We start from the raw sequence: 17,098 nt of genomic DNA, 5'->3' as shown, positions 1-17,098 counted from the left end.
GGGCAGGAAATAGACAGTAATGGCAAAAACCCAGGTTTCTATCCCACCAAACAAGTTGTCCTTCAAACTGGCATTTCCCAATGAGAGCTCCTTGGGAAACTGGCCCTGACAGCCTGTCAGAAAAGATTTCATTTAATGCCTTGTTCTCTGGTTCTCTAAAAAACACAGCCTGAGGCAAAGAGTGAATAGTTGAGCTACATTCCCAGGACAGCCAGAGTGAAGGGAAGTGGAAGTCAGGCAGGAAAGTGAAGTGGAGTGAAAGTCGCTGAGTCACGTCCGACTCTTTGCGACCCCGTGGGCTGTATATACAGTCCATGGAATTCTCCAGGCCAGAATACTGGAGTGGGTAGCCTTTCCCTTCTCCAGGGGATCTTCCCAACCCAGGGATTGAACCCAGGTCTCCCACACTGCAGGTAGATTCTTTACCAGCTGAGCCACTAGGGAGGAAATCAAATATATAAAGTATCACGTTACCCAGCTGGCCACAGCTTCACCAAGAGAGCTGGCTGCTTGGCTCAAGCATGGGAGATGCTTCCAGCAGGGCAGAAAGAATAATGTGCCTTGAACAGTTCATCAGTAGGAAGAAGGGGGAGACTTGTCTACTGGCTTCTTTCACCTCCCATCTCTTAGGATTGGAGTTTGCCTCCCAGAGCGTCAATGCCCTGAGCGTCCCTTGTGTCACTTGACCCTTTGGGCAGCTGTGGGGGATGCTCAGGGGCTGTCAGCTGACTCTGCAGGTGGTGAGAGGAGCCTCCAGGTCTTGTGGGGTTGGGCGTAGTTTTTGTGCTGGTCTCAGCTTATTAATGACTAACGTGGTTAGACCGGCCCTTGTAATCCTTGTTAATTTCAAGATGCCTTTAAGTACTAAGCAACAGGAAAGTTTAAAAAATAAAGGTTTATTACTTACAAGATCTGGACGTTACATAGCATACCACACAGTGAGTTCACAGGTGGAGAGAGGGAGGGATAAAGCATGGGCCTGTCTTCTGCTTCTATTGGGGTTGAGGGTGGGGGCCTAGAGTTTTGAAGGCTCACTCTTTATTGATGAATTTAAAGCATAAGCGTGGGATTTTAAAGCGTGGGAAGAGAGAAAAAAAAAGCTAGTGACCCAAATTGTCAGTTAGCCAAATCAACTAAGATTGCGAAAACAGAGGAATCTCACTGGGGAGGGGCGCCCAAGGTGTTTGCTAGACATATGCCCCTTAAAGTGGTTGCCTCTTTTAAAATGGATGGCAATCAGAGCTTAAGTCAGGCACTTGCTTTACAAAAAAGAAAATAAAACAAAATCTGACAGGGCTTATGGTCAGAAGGCTAGAGCAGCTGCTGCCCCCACCATGGTGGTCACCACGGAGGCTCTGCTGGAGCCCAGACTTACTCCAGGGAAGGCCAAGCCAGCCACCTATGCTAGGGCATAGGATGATGACCGTGGCTGAAGCAATATCAGGCTCTCCAGGAACAAGGGGCTGGGAGAGAGGTGAGGCAGAGTCAGTCCAATGGAGGTGCGTCAACTGGATTTGAGATCCTTAAGATTTAGGAATTTGAGGAACTCTGCAGAGTCCGTCCCACCCTTTTTGACATTCAGAACTCAGTAGCAACTTAAGGGCTCTGTGCAGTCCTGCCATAAAGTTCATGGTGTTCGGAATACCACCTGATCTTTAAAGCTCTTATGTTTTAGGATATTCCATCTTAAAGGAAATCAGTCCTGAATATTTATTGGAAGGTCTGATGTTGAAGCTGAAACTCCAACACTTTGGCCACCTGATGCGAAGAATTGACTCATTTGAAAAGATCCTGATGCTGGGAAAGATTGAGGGCAGGAGGAGAAGGGAAGGACAGAGGATGAGATGGTTGAATGGCATCACTGATTCGATGGACATTAGTTTGAGTAAACTCCGGGAGTTGGTGATGGACAGGGAGGTCTGGCATGCTGCAGTCCATGGGGTCACAAAGAGTTGGACACAACTGAGCAACTGAACTGAACTGAACTGAACTGATCTGAATGTTTTTTGGCGGATTGAACATTGAACCCAGCATTTCCCAGCTTACTCATTCATGTGACATCCTCCAGAACTAGCCCTTCTGAGTAATTCAACTTTATGAAAATGCTTTAAACCCTCACTGCTAAGTCACTTCAGTTGTGTCTGACTCTGTGTGACCCCATAGACAGCAGCCCACCAGGCTCCCCCGTCCCTGGGATTCTCCAGGCAAGAACACTGGAGTGGGTTGCCATTTCCTTCTCCAATGCATGAAAGTGAAAAGTGAAAGTGAAGTCGCTCAGTCGTGTCCGATTCTTAGCAACCCCATGGACTGCAGCCTACCAGGCTCCTCCGTCCATGGGATTCTCCAGGCAAGAGTACTGGAGTGGAGTCCCATTTCCTTCTCCACCTCTGCCCATTTTCACTTCTGGAAATTTTTCCAAGGCTAACTTGATCCCTGTGAATTTCAGGGAATCAAATTTTGCTTTTATTTCCAGTTTTTTTCAAGTTCTGAAGCAAGAGTTAAAAAAAAAAAAGTGTTACATATTACATACAAAAGGGATTCCCTGGTGGTCCAGTGGCTAAGACTCTGCGTTTCCAATGCAGGGGATCATGGTTCAATCCCTGGTTGGGGAACTATATCCCACACTCTACTGAAGATCCCGTGTTCCACAGCTAAGACCTGGTGCTATCAAATAAATAAATTAAATATTTAACAACAACAAAAACCACACACAAGTGCACAGAACTAATTTCAGAGTTATATAAACTATTATATACTGAAATCTGGTGCTGCTACTTAGCAGATCAGGAAAAAGAATATTGTATGTTTAACTGAATCACTTTGCTATATGTCTGAAACACTGTAAATCAATTGCACTTCAATTAAAGAAAAAAAATAGAATAAAAGAAAAAAAAATTACCAACCCCTAGGGACTCTTTGTGTGTCTGCCTTTTCCTGCTTGGATGTAGCTACTACCTTTTTTTGAAAACCCCACACTTTTTTTTCATAGTCCTAAAATATCCTCCTATAGAAGCCTGAAGGAATTTGAGGCCAGACAGAGAGAAGTTTTCTTCTCCTTGAAATCACAAAAATCAGTGTTACAACCAGTCCACATTCTACCTCCAGAGTTCCCCAGAGTTCTCACACATGATCTGTGAGATAAGTATATCTATCCACTACCTTGTCACTTATCAGAGGGAGGGGGGCGGGCAATCAAGGCTCTGTAATCAGAAATGTGAATTCCAGGGAGATATCTGATATTGCAAACAAGGGAATCTCTAGTTGCCACACAAAGGGCACTTGCAAACCGAAACACCCAAAGGTGGTATGAAGTCTTCCTGATCAACAAGTTTCTTTTAAGATCATGCTGCAAAGAAATCGGCTTCAAAGGGGTTACTCCGTAAATCTTGAATACAGTTTTGGTGGCTGCATTAGAATCGCCAGAGGTTTATTTTTCCCTAAACCTTTAATTCTGGGAAATTTCAAATGTACAGAAAAGTACAGGGGATAGTATAAGATACCTTCCTTACTCATTGCTCACTTTCAGTAGTTACTGACGTACTTGTTTCTTCTCTATCATTACTCCTTCTGCTCACTGTGATTGTTTTAAGGCAAATTCCAGGTATCATGTAACCCGTTAGATAAAGGTTCTTTTCAAAATCATAATCATCATACCATTAAAAATATACCATACAAATAGCTAAAGAAAGAAGTGATTGGAGATTTCAAGGAATATTTCGCTCAAGATGGGCACAATAAAGGAAAGAAACGAGAGACCTAGTAGACACTGAAGAGATCAAGAAGAGATGGAAAGAATACACAGAAGAACTGTGCAAAAAAAGACCTTAATGAACCGGATTTCTACGATGGTGTGGTCAGTCATCCAGAGCGAGACATTCTGGATAGCAAAGTCAAGTGGGCCTTAGGAAACGCTGCTCTTAATAAAGCTAGTGTATGCAACAGAATTCCAGGAGAACTATTCAAAATCCTAAAGGATAAGGTCATCAAGGTGTTGCATCCAATATGTCAGCAAATCTGGAAGACCCAGCAGTGGCCTCAGGACTAGAAAAGGTCAAACCTCACCCCAATTCCCAAGAAGGGTAGTACAAAAGAAAGTGCTAGCCATCAGACAATCATACTCATCTCCCATGCTAGTAAGGTCACGCTTAAAATCTTGCATGCTAGGCTTCAGCATTATGCGAACCAACAACTTCCAGATGTCCAAGCTGGCTTTAGAAAAGGAAGAGGAACTGGGGGTCAAATTGCCAACATTCACTGGATCTCAGAGAAAGCTAGGGAATACCAGGAAAACATCTACCTGTTTCATCAGTTATGCTAAAGCCTTTGACTGTGTGTATCATAATAAACTGTGGAAAGCTGTTCGAGTGATGGGAATACTAGACCATCTCACCTGTTTCCTAAGAAACCTGTACGCGGGTCAAGAAGCAACAGTTAGAATCCTGTATGGAACAACTGATTGGTTCAAGATTGAGAAAGGGGTATGACAGGGCTGTCTGCTGTCACCCTGTTTGGTTAATCCGTACACTGAGCACATCATGAGAAATGAGTAACAAGCTGGAGTCAAGATAGGCAGGAGAAACATCAACAACCTCAGATACGTGCATAATACCACTCTAATGGCAGATATCGAAGAGGAACTAAAGAGCCTCTTGATGAGGTGCGGGGGGCGCTCCGCAGAAAGAGAGAGGCAGTGGAACTTCCCTCAGCAAAGCCGAGGGGTCCCCAGGAGAGGTGAGCCTGCTGTCCACCAACCCAGCCCCTCGGCGAGCGAGAGACAATCAGACGCGACAGGGGTTCTGTCTAAGCAGTTCCGGTTTATTGTTGTAAGCTCTTGGTTTTTAAAGGCAAGCAGGGAGGGGTTTGTGAGGGACTTTCCATAGGTGCACCAATCACATTAAAGGTCAAATCATCATGTGCCATCATTATAACAGGAGTCTATGGTGATCACGTGCTATCTAAGTGCACAGAAATCAAGAGAGCCAATCAAAAGTTTTGACAGACAACTTAGGCCGCGCCCTCATCTCTTCCGCCAGGCGCCATCTTAGCTCTAAACCGCAAAGCTAGCCCTTCTTTTTTAAGGTTTCCTATTTAGGGCCCCACAATGAGGGTGAAGGAGAGTGAAAGAGCTGGCTTAAAATTAAATATTAAAAAAAACTAAGATCATGGCATCTGGCCCCATTACTGCATGGGAAATAGAGGAGGAAAAGGTGGAAGTAGTGACAGATTTCCTCTTCTTGGGCTCTAAGATCACTGTGGATGGTGACTACAGCCATGAAATCAGAAGACGATTGCTTGTTGGCAGGAAAGCTATGACAAACTTAGACTGTGCTGAGAAGCAGAGACATTACTCTGCTGACGAAGGTCTGTATAGTCAAGGCTATGGTCTTCCCAGTGGTCATGTATAGTTGTGAGAGCTGAACGGTAAAGAAGGCAGAGCACCAAAGAATTGATACCTTCGAACTGTGGTGTGGGAGAAGGCTCCTGGAAATCCCCTGGACAGCAAGGAGATCAAATCAGTCAATCTTAAGGGAAATCAACCCTGAATATTTGTTGGAAGAACTGAAGCTGAAGCTCCAGTATTTTGGTCATCTGATGTGAACATTGGAAAAGTCCCTGATTCTGGGAAAGATTGAGGGCAGAAGGAGAAGAGGGCATCAGAGGATGATAAGGCTGGATGGTATCACGGATGCAATGGACATGAACTTGGGCAAACTTCGGGAGATGGTGAGGGACAAGGAGGCCTGGTGTGCTGCAATCCATTGGGGTTGCAAAGAGTTGGACACGACCGGGCAACTGAACAACAAGAACATATCATTTAAAAGAACAATAATTTCATGATAGAATTAAACACAGGAGTTTGAAAATATAGATTCCCAGACCCCCTTCCCAGACCTACAGAATCAGATTCTTTGTGGAATGTTGATGAGCTTCCCTGGTGGCTTAGACAGTAAAGCATCTGCCTGCAATGCAGGAGACCCAGGTTCGATCCCTGGGTTGGTAAGATCCCCTGGAGGAGGAAATGGTGACCCACTCCAGTATGCTTGCCTGGAGAATTCTGAGGACAGAGGAGCCTGGTAGAATACAGTCCTTGCGGGTCGCAAAGAGTCAGACATGATTGAGTGACTAAAACACACACACACAGGTGTTAACAGAAAAAAAATGCATGACAGAAAATGTGTGAGTTCAGTTTTATTTGGTGACTTTACAAAGGAACTGCTCTGAAGAGGTGAGGGAGGAGCCAGAATATATATGAGCTTTTTTTTTTTTGCTGTGAAAAACAAGACCCAAGAATCGGAGGTCATTAGCAAATTTTCATTACATGTGTATTTTAACCACCTGTGCTGTGCTAAGTCGCTTCAGTCCTGTTTGACTCTTTGCAATCCCATGGACTATAGCCCACCGGACTTCTCTCTCCATGAGATTCTCCAGGCAAGAATACTGGAGTGGGTTGCCATGACCCCCTCCAAGGGCTCTTCCCCACCCAGGGATTAAATCTAAATCTCTTCTCTCTCCTGCATTGGCAGGTGGGTGGTTTACCTCTAGCGCCACCTGGGAAGCCTTCTTTATTGGGATATCAACATGTTTAGAATAAAATTGCTGAGGTGTCCGAACTGCCAGGTCATTTGCATAGGACTTCTGGGGATCTCTGAAGGAGACAGGTACAGAGTACAAATGAAGCGGCTTTTCCATCTATCACAGTCTTAACTAATTAGTTAAACTCTTGCAAATCAATTAAAATGAGTACTAGGAAAGTATTAATTTAAGGGAAACCTGGCATAAACTTTCTTTTTAAATAAAATGAATACATGTGTCTGGATCCAATTTGTAAATTTCATATATTGAGAATTTACAATGTACTTTACATTTGGCTCAGACGGTAAAGCATCTGTCTACAATGCAGGAGATCCAGGTTCGATCCCTGGGTTGGGAAGATCCCCTGGAGGAGGAAATGGCAATCCACTCCAGGACTATTGCCTGGAAAATCCCATGGACAGAGGAGCCTGGTAGGCTACAGTCGACGGGGTCGCAAAGAGTCGGATACGACTGAGCAACTGCACTTCACTTCACTTTGCCCTCAAGCAAATTATAAGATTAATCTGAGCTGAGCCTGGGGCAGTTTGAAACTTCAACTGGATCGATAAACTGAGACCTGCACAAAACACACATCCAATCCCAGTGGATCCCGGCAGGAAGAGCTAGCAGGGGTTTCTCGGCCGAAGACCACGCGTGGCTCCTGGGAACTGCCCTGGGGCAGTGGAGAATCGCTGCTGTGCCGGTGACGGTGTCAGCTCAGTCCAGATGGCGACTGGGGCTGAAGTGAGACCCTGCTCCATGTAGCGGTGGAGATACAGCCGGTCACCCCAGATTTTAATCGGAGCCCAGAAGGGGAGAAACTGGTGCTGCTAGAGCGACGAGGAGGGTCAGTCAGGAAGGCTACTGTCCCAGACTGAGTGCAGGCACACCCCGCCCCCAGGAGCCCCCTAGCCTGCGCAGAACTTGGGGGGCCTCGGACGCCTGCAGCCGGAAGGTGGAAACCGATCACGGGTTTCCCGAGGAGGAAGACAACAACCTCAGCCTCAGGAGCCCTTTATTCTGAGTCTAGGAGCCACATTCCTGCTCTCAGGCGACTCAAAGCCGATTTCAACAAGCCGGTGTCCCGAGAACTTCCCGGCCGGAGGCAGCCAGCCTCGCGCGGGGGGCAAGTGGGCGCAGTAGAGGCAGAAACAGCAAGCAGCAGCAGGGCTGGGCGGAGGCGGTTAGGCTTTCCGACTTAGGCCAGGTGGGCTCCTCGGGCTCCGGGGCCCGGGTGCTGGGGTCAGCGCCCGGGCCCTTTGCAGCCAGCTACACCCTCCCCCTTCCCTGCGGGCTTTTGCGCACGACGCGCCGCTTCACACGGGGAAGCGGGGACTTGATAAAGCCAGCGGGCGCGGGGCGCAGCTGCCGGCGTCGTGGGGGCAGCAGCGGTAGCGGACAGCGGGACGACCCCTCGGCGGCCCCTGCGTGGTCTAGGCGGGAGCGGACTCGCGGCAGGGCGGGTGGCCGGTAGCGCGACTCCAGGGAGCACGTGGCAGGGCGCGCGGGGCCGCATGAAAGCGGGAGAGAGGATGCATCTGTTGGACACCAAGCTTGCAGTTGGGTAAGGAGAACCTGGGGAGGGGAGGGAATTTCAGTGGCCTCAGCCCCATCTTCCCGTCTGCCATACTGGCAGTGGTTGGTTTTGGCGACGGCTCGATCTGGGACCACCCCCCCCCAACCCCGACAGGGTGGGTGGGGGGGAGGTGGAGGAAAGGGGAAATTGAGGCTGAGCACAGGGACCAGTCCTTCCTCGCAGCAGAGCACAGATTCTGACCCCTGCGGATTGGTGGGGGAGTGCGTGCCTGGAGCTCCGCCTGGGGGCTGGCACTTAGCGCGAGGACCGCCCCGCCCTGGAAAGCCGGGTGTCTCCAAGTCCTTGTGAAGGGGCGAGCTGCTGTCTTCCTTTAGCATGAGCTCTGATCCTTCTCCGCGCTCCGCTGCACCGGCCCAGCCCAGCAACCCCCGCGGGCCCCCCACCCCCCGCCCCCGGCTAGTTCCCAAGGTCTTTACCTCCTCCAAGCCCTGGGAGGGATGGAGGAGGAGGAAACACACGGAGCCAAGACTCCAGGACTGGTCATTCTCCAGCACCCTCCTGCAAGGAGGGGCTTCTGGTCACTCCTTAGAGTTTGTCGAGCTTGGAGTATATCCTTAACTCTTTTTCCAAACGGGCACAGGGGAATGCACAGGCCCCGCAGAGAGGTAAGACTAGAGTCAGCCCTCCTTGCTCCCATTTCAGCTGAATCTCCCCTCACCCTTCCTCTCTGGACAGGACTTACACAACTCTGTGGCAGGATGGGACCAGCGGCATCCCTCCGTCTTCACCTGGCCTGGCCTTGCAGCCCACTGAGCTGGCTCCCCAGAGCAGTCATTACTGCCATTCCCAGAAGGGTCCTGGCAGTCACGGTGATCCCAAGAAGAGGGCCTGGCACCAGCTCTGTGTGGCTTCTGCCTTCTGCCTGTTGTTCATGATTGGGGAAGTCATTGGTAAGAACTCTGGGCTAATTCAATGAAATTGGCACATGGGTAGTCTGGATGATCTAAAAGGCTTTTCTCCTGAATGTTCCTGTAGTATTAATACTAACAGTCCCATTTACTGTATGCTTGCCATGCTAATAGTAGGCTTCCCTGGTGGCTCAGAGGGTAAAGGGGCTGCCTGCAGTGCAGGAGACCAGGGTTCCATCTCCGGGTGGGGAAGATCCCCTGGAGAAGGAAATGGCAACCCACTCCAGTATTCTTGCCTGAGAATCCCATGGACAGAGGAGCCTAGTAGACTACAGTCCAGGGGATTGCAAAGAGTCAGACATGACTGAGTGACTGTCACTCACTCACACCATGCTAAACCTCTTACACGCACACTGTCTCATGCAATCCTCACAACAATCTCGTGCTGTCATGGGTCCTGATAGTCTCATTTTTATGATGAAACTGAGGCATCATAAGGTTAAGTAACTTGTCCGAGATCGCACAAAACTAGTAGGTCAGGAAAGACCTGAATGCTAGAAGAAAACAGCATTTATTGAGTACCTACAATGCTTTCCAAGCCCATTTTGGGTTTTTTTTGTTTTGTTTTGTTTTTGGTTGTTTTGGTCCATGGCTTGTGGAATCTTAGTTCCCTGACCAAAGATTGAACCCGAGCCGAGGGTGCCATGAAAGTGGGGAGTCTAAACGCAGCGGTATTCTTCTCCAGGCCCAATCTGAACTCAATTTTCACATTCATTCTCTAAGTAGATTTTGCTAATCCCATTTCACAGATGCTAGAAGTCGAGGCTCGGAGAAAGGAAGTCACTTGTTCATGGTTACACAGCTAATGGTGGAGAGGTCTGGAATCCCTTGTCTTTCTCCAGAGCTCATGGTTTCCCTGCTGCACACACACTCTGGGAAACTGGCTCTTTGGGGAGCCGATAAGGATCCTCCCTCCTTTTGGTCCTGCAGGTGGGTACCTGGCACATAGCTTGGCGATCATGACAGATGCAGCCCACCTGCTCACTGACTTTGCCAGCATGCTTATCAGCCTCTTCTCCCTGTGGATGTCTTCCCGGCCAGCCACCAAGGCCATGAACTTCGGTTGGCATCGAGCTGGTGAGGGCCCTGGTTGGGATGAGGGTGGAGTTGGGGGAGGGGGTGGGTTAAGATGTAAGTTCTTAGGTGAGTGCACTGGGTCCCTGCGTAAAGCCAGGAGGGTGACTTGGTGGGGGAAGAGGATGTCAGCCATGACTTTTGTCCTTTGGGAGCTCCCAGTCTGATGGGGGAGCCCTGGTCCTCTGTCCTCTGGGAGTTCCCACCCTGCAGGAAAGGAGAGTCCACCTTCCTGAGAGGGCAAGCTGTATTTATTTAAGAATAAACGACGTTGGCGTTTACTTTGCACATAACGCCATGGATTGGCTCTAGGGGGGCAGGGAGAGGTCAGCAAAGCCTTCTGAAGTTCATCTCTGGGCTGCATTGTCATTCTCTTCTTGGTGGGAGATGGCCCAGCCTCTGTTCCTCAGAGCCTCAGTTTGCCAGCTGAGCAATGGGTGTATATTTAATGAGTCAGCTTCAATTGAAAAGGTTGTCCCAGACGATGTCTTGAGCTTCTTCTAGCTCTGACCTTTTCAGGTGTACGAGTGGTGGGGTGAGGTGCCAGCCATAGTACCTCCAGCAGAGCCATACCTCCAATGGGACCCAGGCTCAGATTTTGTGGGGAGGGAGAGGGGGCTCCTTAGCCTCAGGGCCCCATGCTAAGATTGGTACTGGGGGCCGGGCTCTTCCTCAGAGATCCTGGGTGCCCTGCTCTCTGTGCTGTCCATCTGGGTTGTGACGGGGGTGCTGGTGTACTTGGCGGCGGAAAGGCTGATCTCTGGAGACTATGAGATCAAGGAGGAGACCATGCTGATCACGTCGGGCTGTGCTGTGGTCGTGAACATCATGTAAGTGTGGCCTGGGGTCCCTGCGAACCCTCCCCCTCCTCACAGGCGTACTTGCCGGCCTGCTCTTGTTGTGGGTGGGGGCATGCCCCACACCAGGATGGCTGCAGGATCAGAATCTCCCTCGTGGGCTGAGCTCTGGTGCCTGGAACACCTGGGACCTGCCTGAGGCCTGGGGCCAGGCCATCAGGAACTGTAAACCTGGGGCGGCATCAGGTCCCCACCCTCGATGTGTCCTTGAATAACCAGAGACAGGCTTCCTTCCTGTTGCGGGGCAGGGTGAGTCTAATGCTTACAGGAGCAGGGGTCCCTAGGGACAGAATCTCAAAGCCCTTTTCAATCTGATGTGCCTGAAGCTGGTCTCATTGAGACGTAAGTTGTGTAGAGCAGGGGTGTCTATTTTGGGTTCTCTCCCCCTTGCCCAGTGGCCTTGGGCAAGCCAGTTTCCTCTCTGGGCCTCAGCTTCACCCTCTGTGACATGTTGGGGGGATCTTGATCTCCTCTGTAGTGCCCTTCTGCTCTGAGGTTTGGCACTGGGGCAGCTTTGTGCCCAGGTTCAGCCTGGCATTGGATAGAGCTGAGCCCCTCCTCCCGTTGGCAAAACTCTGAACCAAGGCCACATTCGCTGGGCTCCTTCCGTGGCCAAAGGGATCATGCAGTCTCGGGTGGGGGTTGGGATTTTGACCCCCACAGGGAGGTCAGTCCTGATGGGGGCCTCTGCCTGGCCAAATTTGAAGCTTCCATCTGCTCCCTCAGCGAGCCCCTGGACTTTGTCTCCACTCCCATAGAATGGGGTTGATTCTTCACCAGTCTGGCCATGGACACAGCCACAACCCTGAGCACGGCCACAACGCCAGCCAGGAGCAGGGAAGCCCCAGTGTCCGAGCTGCCTTTATCCACGTCATTGGAGACTTTCTGCAGAGCTTGGGCGTTTTGGTGGCAGCCTTTATTTTATACTTCAAGGTTAGAGCTGGGGACAGGGGGAAGTAGGGGAGGGAATGTAGGTCACCTGGGGGCTTCTCTCTGCACAGGACCCTTTCCAGTTTCTAGCTCCCTCCCAGCTCTGGGCAGAAGGGTGGGATAGGGAAGAAACATTTACCCAACACCCACTAAGCATTAGCACTTCTGATGTTGGTGAGAATCCTGAAGGGAGGTGATGGTGTTTTCTGCAGCCCAGAAAGGTTCAGTGACTTGCACAGCATCACTTAGCCGGTAAGCTGTAGAGTCAGATTCAAATCCAGAACTGTAGGCTGCTGAAGCCTGGGCATTGCCCAAAACATAGAGGCAGTGGGGTGTAATGGAAGGAGCCCAGTGTTGGGTTTGAAGCCTAGATCACCCCTTGCTAGCTGCATGATGTAAAGGAGTCCCTTGCTCTAATTGAGCCTCTGTTACCCCAACTATAAAGCTGGGATGTTGGGCCAGATGGTGCCTAAAATTGCATTTAGCTCTGTCTGTGGCTTAGCCTCTTGGGCAGGGAGGGGTGGGAAGGCATGGTGTCTTATCCTGAAGTGTGGTACGTCCTGCCTGTCCTTCTGGACACAGAATAAAAGGTAGAGAACTGGGGAGGCAGGGTCAGGGTGAAGCTCATGCCCACCCCGCAGAAAAAGCCCTTCTCCCTAACTCACTGCTAGGTGGGAGGGGAGAAGGGAGGCTGAGGTGTTGGCTGGTAACCCCCCAGCTCTGCCTCTCCTTTTTCCTTGTAGCCAGAGTACAAGTTTATAGACCCCATCTGCACCTTCCTGTTCTCCATCCTCGTCCTGGGGACAACCTTGACCATCCTGAGAGACGTGATCCTGGTGCTGATGGAAGGTAGCCTGAGCTTGGAGCTCCCTTTTTGCTCTTTATTTTCCAACTCAAAGATAAGTTCAAGTCTGTACATGTGGGCTTCCCAGGTGGCTCAGGGGCAAAGCATCTGCCTGCAGATCGAGCAGACACCAGTTTGATCCCTGGGTTGGGAAGCGTCCCGTGGAGGAGAAACTGGCAACCCATTCCAGTATTCTTGCTTGGGAAATCCCACGGACAGAGGAGGCTGGCGGGCTACAGTCAATGGGGTCACAAAGAGTCAGACACGACTGAGCATGCACTGTGTGTGTGTGTGTTGGTTGTGGGGGTACATCACAGCACATGGTGGGGGGGGCAAGGTCTGGAGAACCTCCTGGGGTCCAGGCTAGTCTTAAAATGAGCAGGGAGGGTCCTCAGGTGTGGTTGTTCTGGAAATGTCCCCTGGGTCGTCCTTTCCATCCCTCTACCCCCAAGGGTGCCTCCTCCCTGCTGGGATGTGTCCTCCCTGCCAAGTCTGGGGGCTTCCAGGTGTGTCTTTAGCACCTGGCCTTCCTGCCCTTCCTCATATGCTTCCTGAGTCTCCACTTGCCTTCCCTTTTGGAGTGAGGCTTATGCTTCTCGTTGCACAGTGTTGGGGGGTGCAGACTGAGGATGAGAAAAAGACAGTCGGAGTTGGACAAGACACGCTACTGAGTCCACTCCAGCTCAGGCCTTCTTTCCTGAGGCGCTCCCACCTCGGAAGACATGGCAGGGCTTTGAGGGGTGCTTAGTGGTAGCGAATGGTCTGCCCGAGTTACCACACCTATTTACCTGGCTTTCTGGCGCCCAGGGTCTGGGGCCATACGTCTCTGTGGTTGGACTCAGTCTGGATCCTGGTTTGGGGTCAGTCTGAGTGTTCAGCTGCAGGTCAGAGCATTTTCTCCAAGAATGTGACGGACCCAGATAAAAATGATGACAAGGATGCCACATGGGGGTGCAGGGAGCCCCGGGTTGCCTTCTTTATCTTAAAAAAAATTTTTATATCAAACATATACTCGGGGAAGAGGCACTGTTCTAGGCACTAATAGGGTGATAAACCAAACAGTTGTCCTGCTCGCATACAGAGTTTCCATCTGAGACAGGGAGATAGCAAGAAACTAACAAATAAGGTCATTTCTGACAGTGTCAAGTATGAAGAGCAAAATACAGCAGGGTGACATGATGGGGCTCGTTTCGGGGGGCAGGGGCGACCTCAGCTCTGCTGGCCACGGAGGTCTGCGTGAGGCGCTGTGTGAGGAGCAGGAAGCAGCGTGGGTGGGAGGCAGCCCTGTCCTTCAGCCCCTGTCCCTGTCGTCCTCAGGGACCCCCAAGGGCGTGGACTTCACAGCTGTGCAGAATCTGCTGCTGTCCGTGGAGGGCGTGGAAGCCTTGCACAGCCTGCACATCTGGGCGCTGACCGTGGCCCAGCCTATCCTGTCTGTCCACATCGCTATCGGTGAGTGGTGAGGGCATTCATGCAAGAGAGGCAGCCGGGGACCCCGGGGCCATCCCTGCCCGACCTGCCCAGATACACCGGGTGCTCACAGTGCCGGCGCTTTGGATCTGACCCCATGCTGAGTACTGGGCATCTGTTATTTATTTGATCATCAAGGTCCCATTTATAGATGAAGAAACTATAGGGGTGGGAGTTGGTAAAGGCACTCGCCCAGGCTTTTACAGCTAGTAAGTGGCAGAGGAAAGACTCCGAGCCTTTAAGCCAGAGCTTTTCCGGCCCTTTCAGGGTTGTGTGCCAGGTGTGGGAACCAGACGGTTGCCTGGTACGGGAGTGAGTCTGGGGGTTTCTTGATGTTCACGGCCCCCTATCTTGTTCTGCTGGGGCTAGGACTTGAGACTTGCCTCCTATTCGCTCCTAAGGGCCCAAGAGTGAGTAATTGGTTCTCTGGTGCCTCCCCTCTCCCACCACGTGTCTTCTCGGCCCCCAGCTGAGAATGCAGATGCCCAGGCTGTGCTGAAGGCAGCCAGTGACCGCCTGCAGGGGATGTTCCACTTCCACACCATGACCATCCAGATCGAGGACTACTCTGAGGACATGAAGGACTGTCAGTCATGCCGGGGCCCCTCGGACTGACCACTTGACCAGGCATCAACAGGGCGGGGACAGGCCTGCCGATGGCTGGATTGAGTGTCCCCCGCCGACCCCCAGGCTCAGCCAGGTCTTTGCCTGCCCTGGCTGGGTTATGAACCAGGTCCTTCTCCTGACCGCTGCTCCATGTTCAGTGACAAGGGGCCTTGTCCAGGAATGGGGTCCTCCCTTGCCTCCCTCATCTGACTACTGCCAGACCCAGGAGGGGAACCCGGCAGGTATGGAGCTGGTGTGACCGCGCTCCTCCGGCGGGGCAGAGTTCGGGCCTAGTCCTCAGCTAATGCCACCCAACTACCAGCCTCTGGAAAGGCAGTGAGGCACAGAGAGAGGTGACAGAGGGGAGACCGGCCTCGTTGTCTCCTCACCTGCCTGCCTAACTCCCCATTTTCGGTCTGTCTGGCCTCTGCCTTATGCATCTGCAAAGCAGCTCTGCGAACCGAGCCCCCTTCCTATGCCTCCGACAGTATGCTTTAAGGAGGCCATAGGCCCCAGAAATCAGGATCCAGGGGGCACCTGAGGCTGATCTGTGCCTGAATCATTTCACTTTGATTTCATTTCACATTTCCTTTTCCTGGAGGGAGGGGGCTTCTGACTAGGTAAGGACCTGCTGGGTTCCTCTTTCCTTATCCCGCCCTCACCCAAGAAGCTGTGCCAATGCAAAGGTGCCCTGGCATGAGAGGTGGAGGTGGGCGGAGCCCCAGAGCTCCCCGGCCACCCCTCTTGCTCTGATCGTGTCCTGGGGTCAAGGAGCCTGACGTCAGATATGGTTGGGCCAGCTCTGTTGCCAGCATGTCCTGGCCTGCTCAGAACTTGGGGATGGACGACAAAGCAGGCACAACCCAAACAGGAGCCCCCGGCTTCCTGAATTAGAAGGTGGCTCGTGCTTCCGCGATGAAGTGGAGGGACGTGTGCCCAGTCTGTGTCGCAGAGGAGGTGCATGCCCAGGCGGCACACGGCCCTGATCTAATGGTCTGTCTCTGTCCTCAGGCGGGTCAGGGCCTGTCTCATCTGTAGACTGAGAACGTGGACACCCACCTCACAGGGTTGTTGTGAGGCTTGGAGCCAAAGTGGTGGTTTGAGCACATGGTGGTTGTGGAAGAGTGGCTCCTTTTCTCATCATTCTGGAAGGATGGCCAGAGGAGCCAGGTGCGCTCCCAGCCTCCTGGGGCAGCATTGGGTTTGTCTTGACCCTGTTCTGACCTATGGTGGGAGCAGGAGGGGCTGGTCACTCTCACCTTCCCCTCTGAGCCTCTCTCTTCCCATCAGTGAAATGACCTCTTTGTGCCTTTTCAGCACTCCCATTCAGGGTTGCCTGTGATCTCATTCTATCTGCAGGTTCTTCAGCCCCTTAAAATCGGGGGGAAGTTGTGTTGGCTTGGATATGTGTGTGAGACAGAGAGACTTCTGGTTGATGGAGCTCCATTCCACCCCAGTCTTCCTTCCCCCAGCCATCACAGGCCACAAGAGCCCAGATCGCTGTGCTATATGCCAAGTCTGCACACCCCTCTCAAGAGACAGCCATTGCTGTCCTCCCTTTTTGCAGATGAGAAAACTGAGGCTCAGAGAGGTTGAGTCACTGGCCCAAAGTCACACAGCCGGTGTGAGGCAGGTCTGGGATTTCTGCCTCGTTCCCCTAGGCCTCCCCCTACAGCAGGGGCTGGGGACCTGCTCTGGGCTGCATGTTGGTACAGTATGAGCCTTTTGGCCTGGCAGCCCACAGGTGAGGCCTTGCCAAGGCAGTTCAGCATTCTGGGTGCAGCAGCTAGGAGTGCAGAGGGAAAAGGTGCCTCTTTCCCCATCTGGGCCTGGCACTTGGAGTCCTCCCCACCCTGGGAAGACTGCCTGGGCCGCAGCTGTGTACTTCCTCACCCACTGTCCTTGACTCAGGGCCAGACTGTCTCCTCTCCCCTTTAACTCCCAGTGCCCCTTCCACCTCAAGAATCTAGTAGCCCCATGGCTCCCCAGAGAGAGAGCCTTCTCAGCACCCCCACACTGTAAGCGGCTCCAGGGATGACTTGAGTCATCCAGGGGCCAGAGGTCAAACTGGAGGATGGAGGTGGGAGGCCTTGGAGTGGCCTTGGGGACAGCATGTTCTGGCCAGCAAGCTAGTCACTAGTCATGGGAGTTTCCAGAGCTGCGAGGCCATCAAAGCAGAAAAACACCCGATACCCTGGACCTGGTTTGGACCCACCATCCCCGTCCCTCTCTCTCAAAG

The 17,098-nt window shown here is 51.7% G+C and overlaps 1 protein-coding gene across 1 annotated transcript; it reads left to right on the top strand.

The window, feature by feature from the left end:
- The first annotated feature begins 7,299 nt into the window (after window positions 1–7,299).
- On the top strand, window positions 7,300–16,233 carry SLC30A2 (solute carrier family 30 member 2). The gene is made up of 9 exons (XM_040228989.1): window positions 7,300–7,317; window positions 7,625–8,043; window positions 8,846–9,060; window positions 10,009–10,155; window positions 10,829–10,982; window positions 11,768–11,942; window positions 12,683–12,788; window positions 14,101–14,235; window positions 14,723–16,233. The coding sequence occupies exons 1-9, from the start codon at window positions 7,300–7,302 to the stop codon at window positions 14,866–14,868; spliced, it is 1,515 nt and encodes a 504-aa protein (XP_040084923.1). The 3' UTR covers window positions 14,869–16,233.
- The last annotated feature ends 865 nt before the right edge of the window (window positions 16,234–17,098 follow it).

Source organism: Oryx dammah, unplaced genomic scaffold, assembly GCF_014754425.2.
Source record: "Oryx dammah isolate SB20612 unplaced genomic scaffold, SCBI_Odam_1.1 HiC_scaffold_27, whole genome shotgun sequence".
NCBI lineage: Eukaryota > Metazoa > Chordata > Mammalia > Artiodactyla > Bovidae > Oryx > Oryx dammah.
Note: the sequence above shows the minus strand (reverse complement) of the source record. Positions and strands in the feature narration are given on the sequence as shown.

What these genes read in the sequence shown, in the direction of transcription:
- SLC30A2 (XM_040228989.1), top strand. An exon ending in GCTGTGGTCGTGAACATCAT is followed by an intron (nt 10,983 to 11,767) that starts GTAAGTGTGGCC and finishes CCACTCCCATAG; the next exon opens with AATGGGGTTGATTCTTCACC. An exon ending in GTCTGTCCACATCGCTATCG is followed by an intron (nt 14,236 to 14,722) that starts GTGAGTGGTGAG and finishes CTCGGCCCCCAG; the next exon opens with CTGAGAATGCAGATGCCCAG.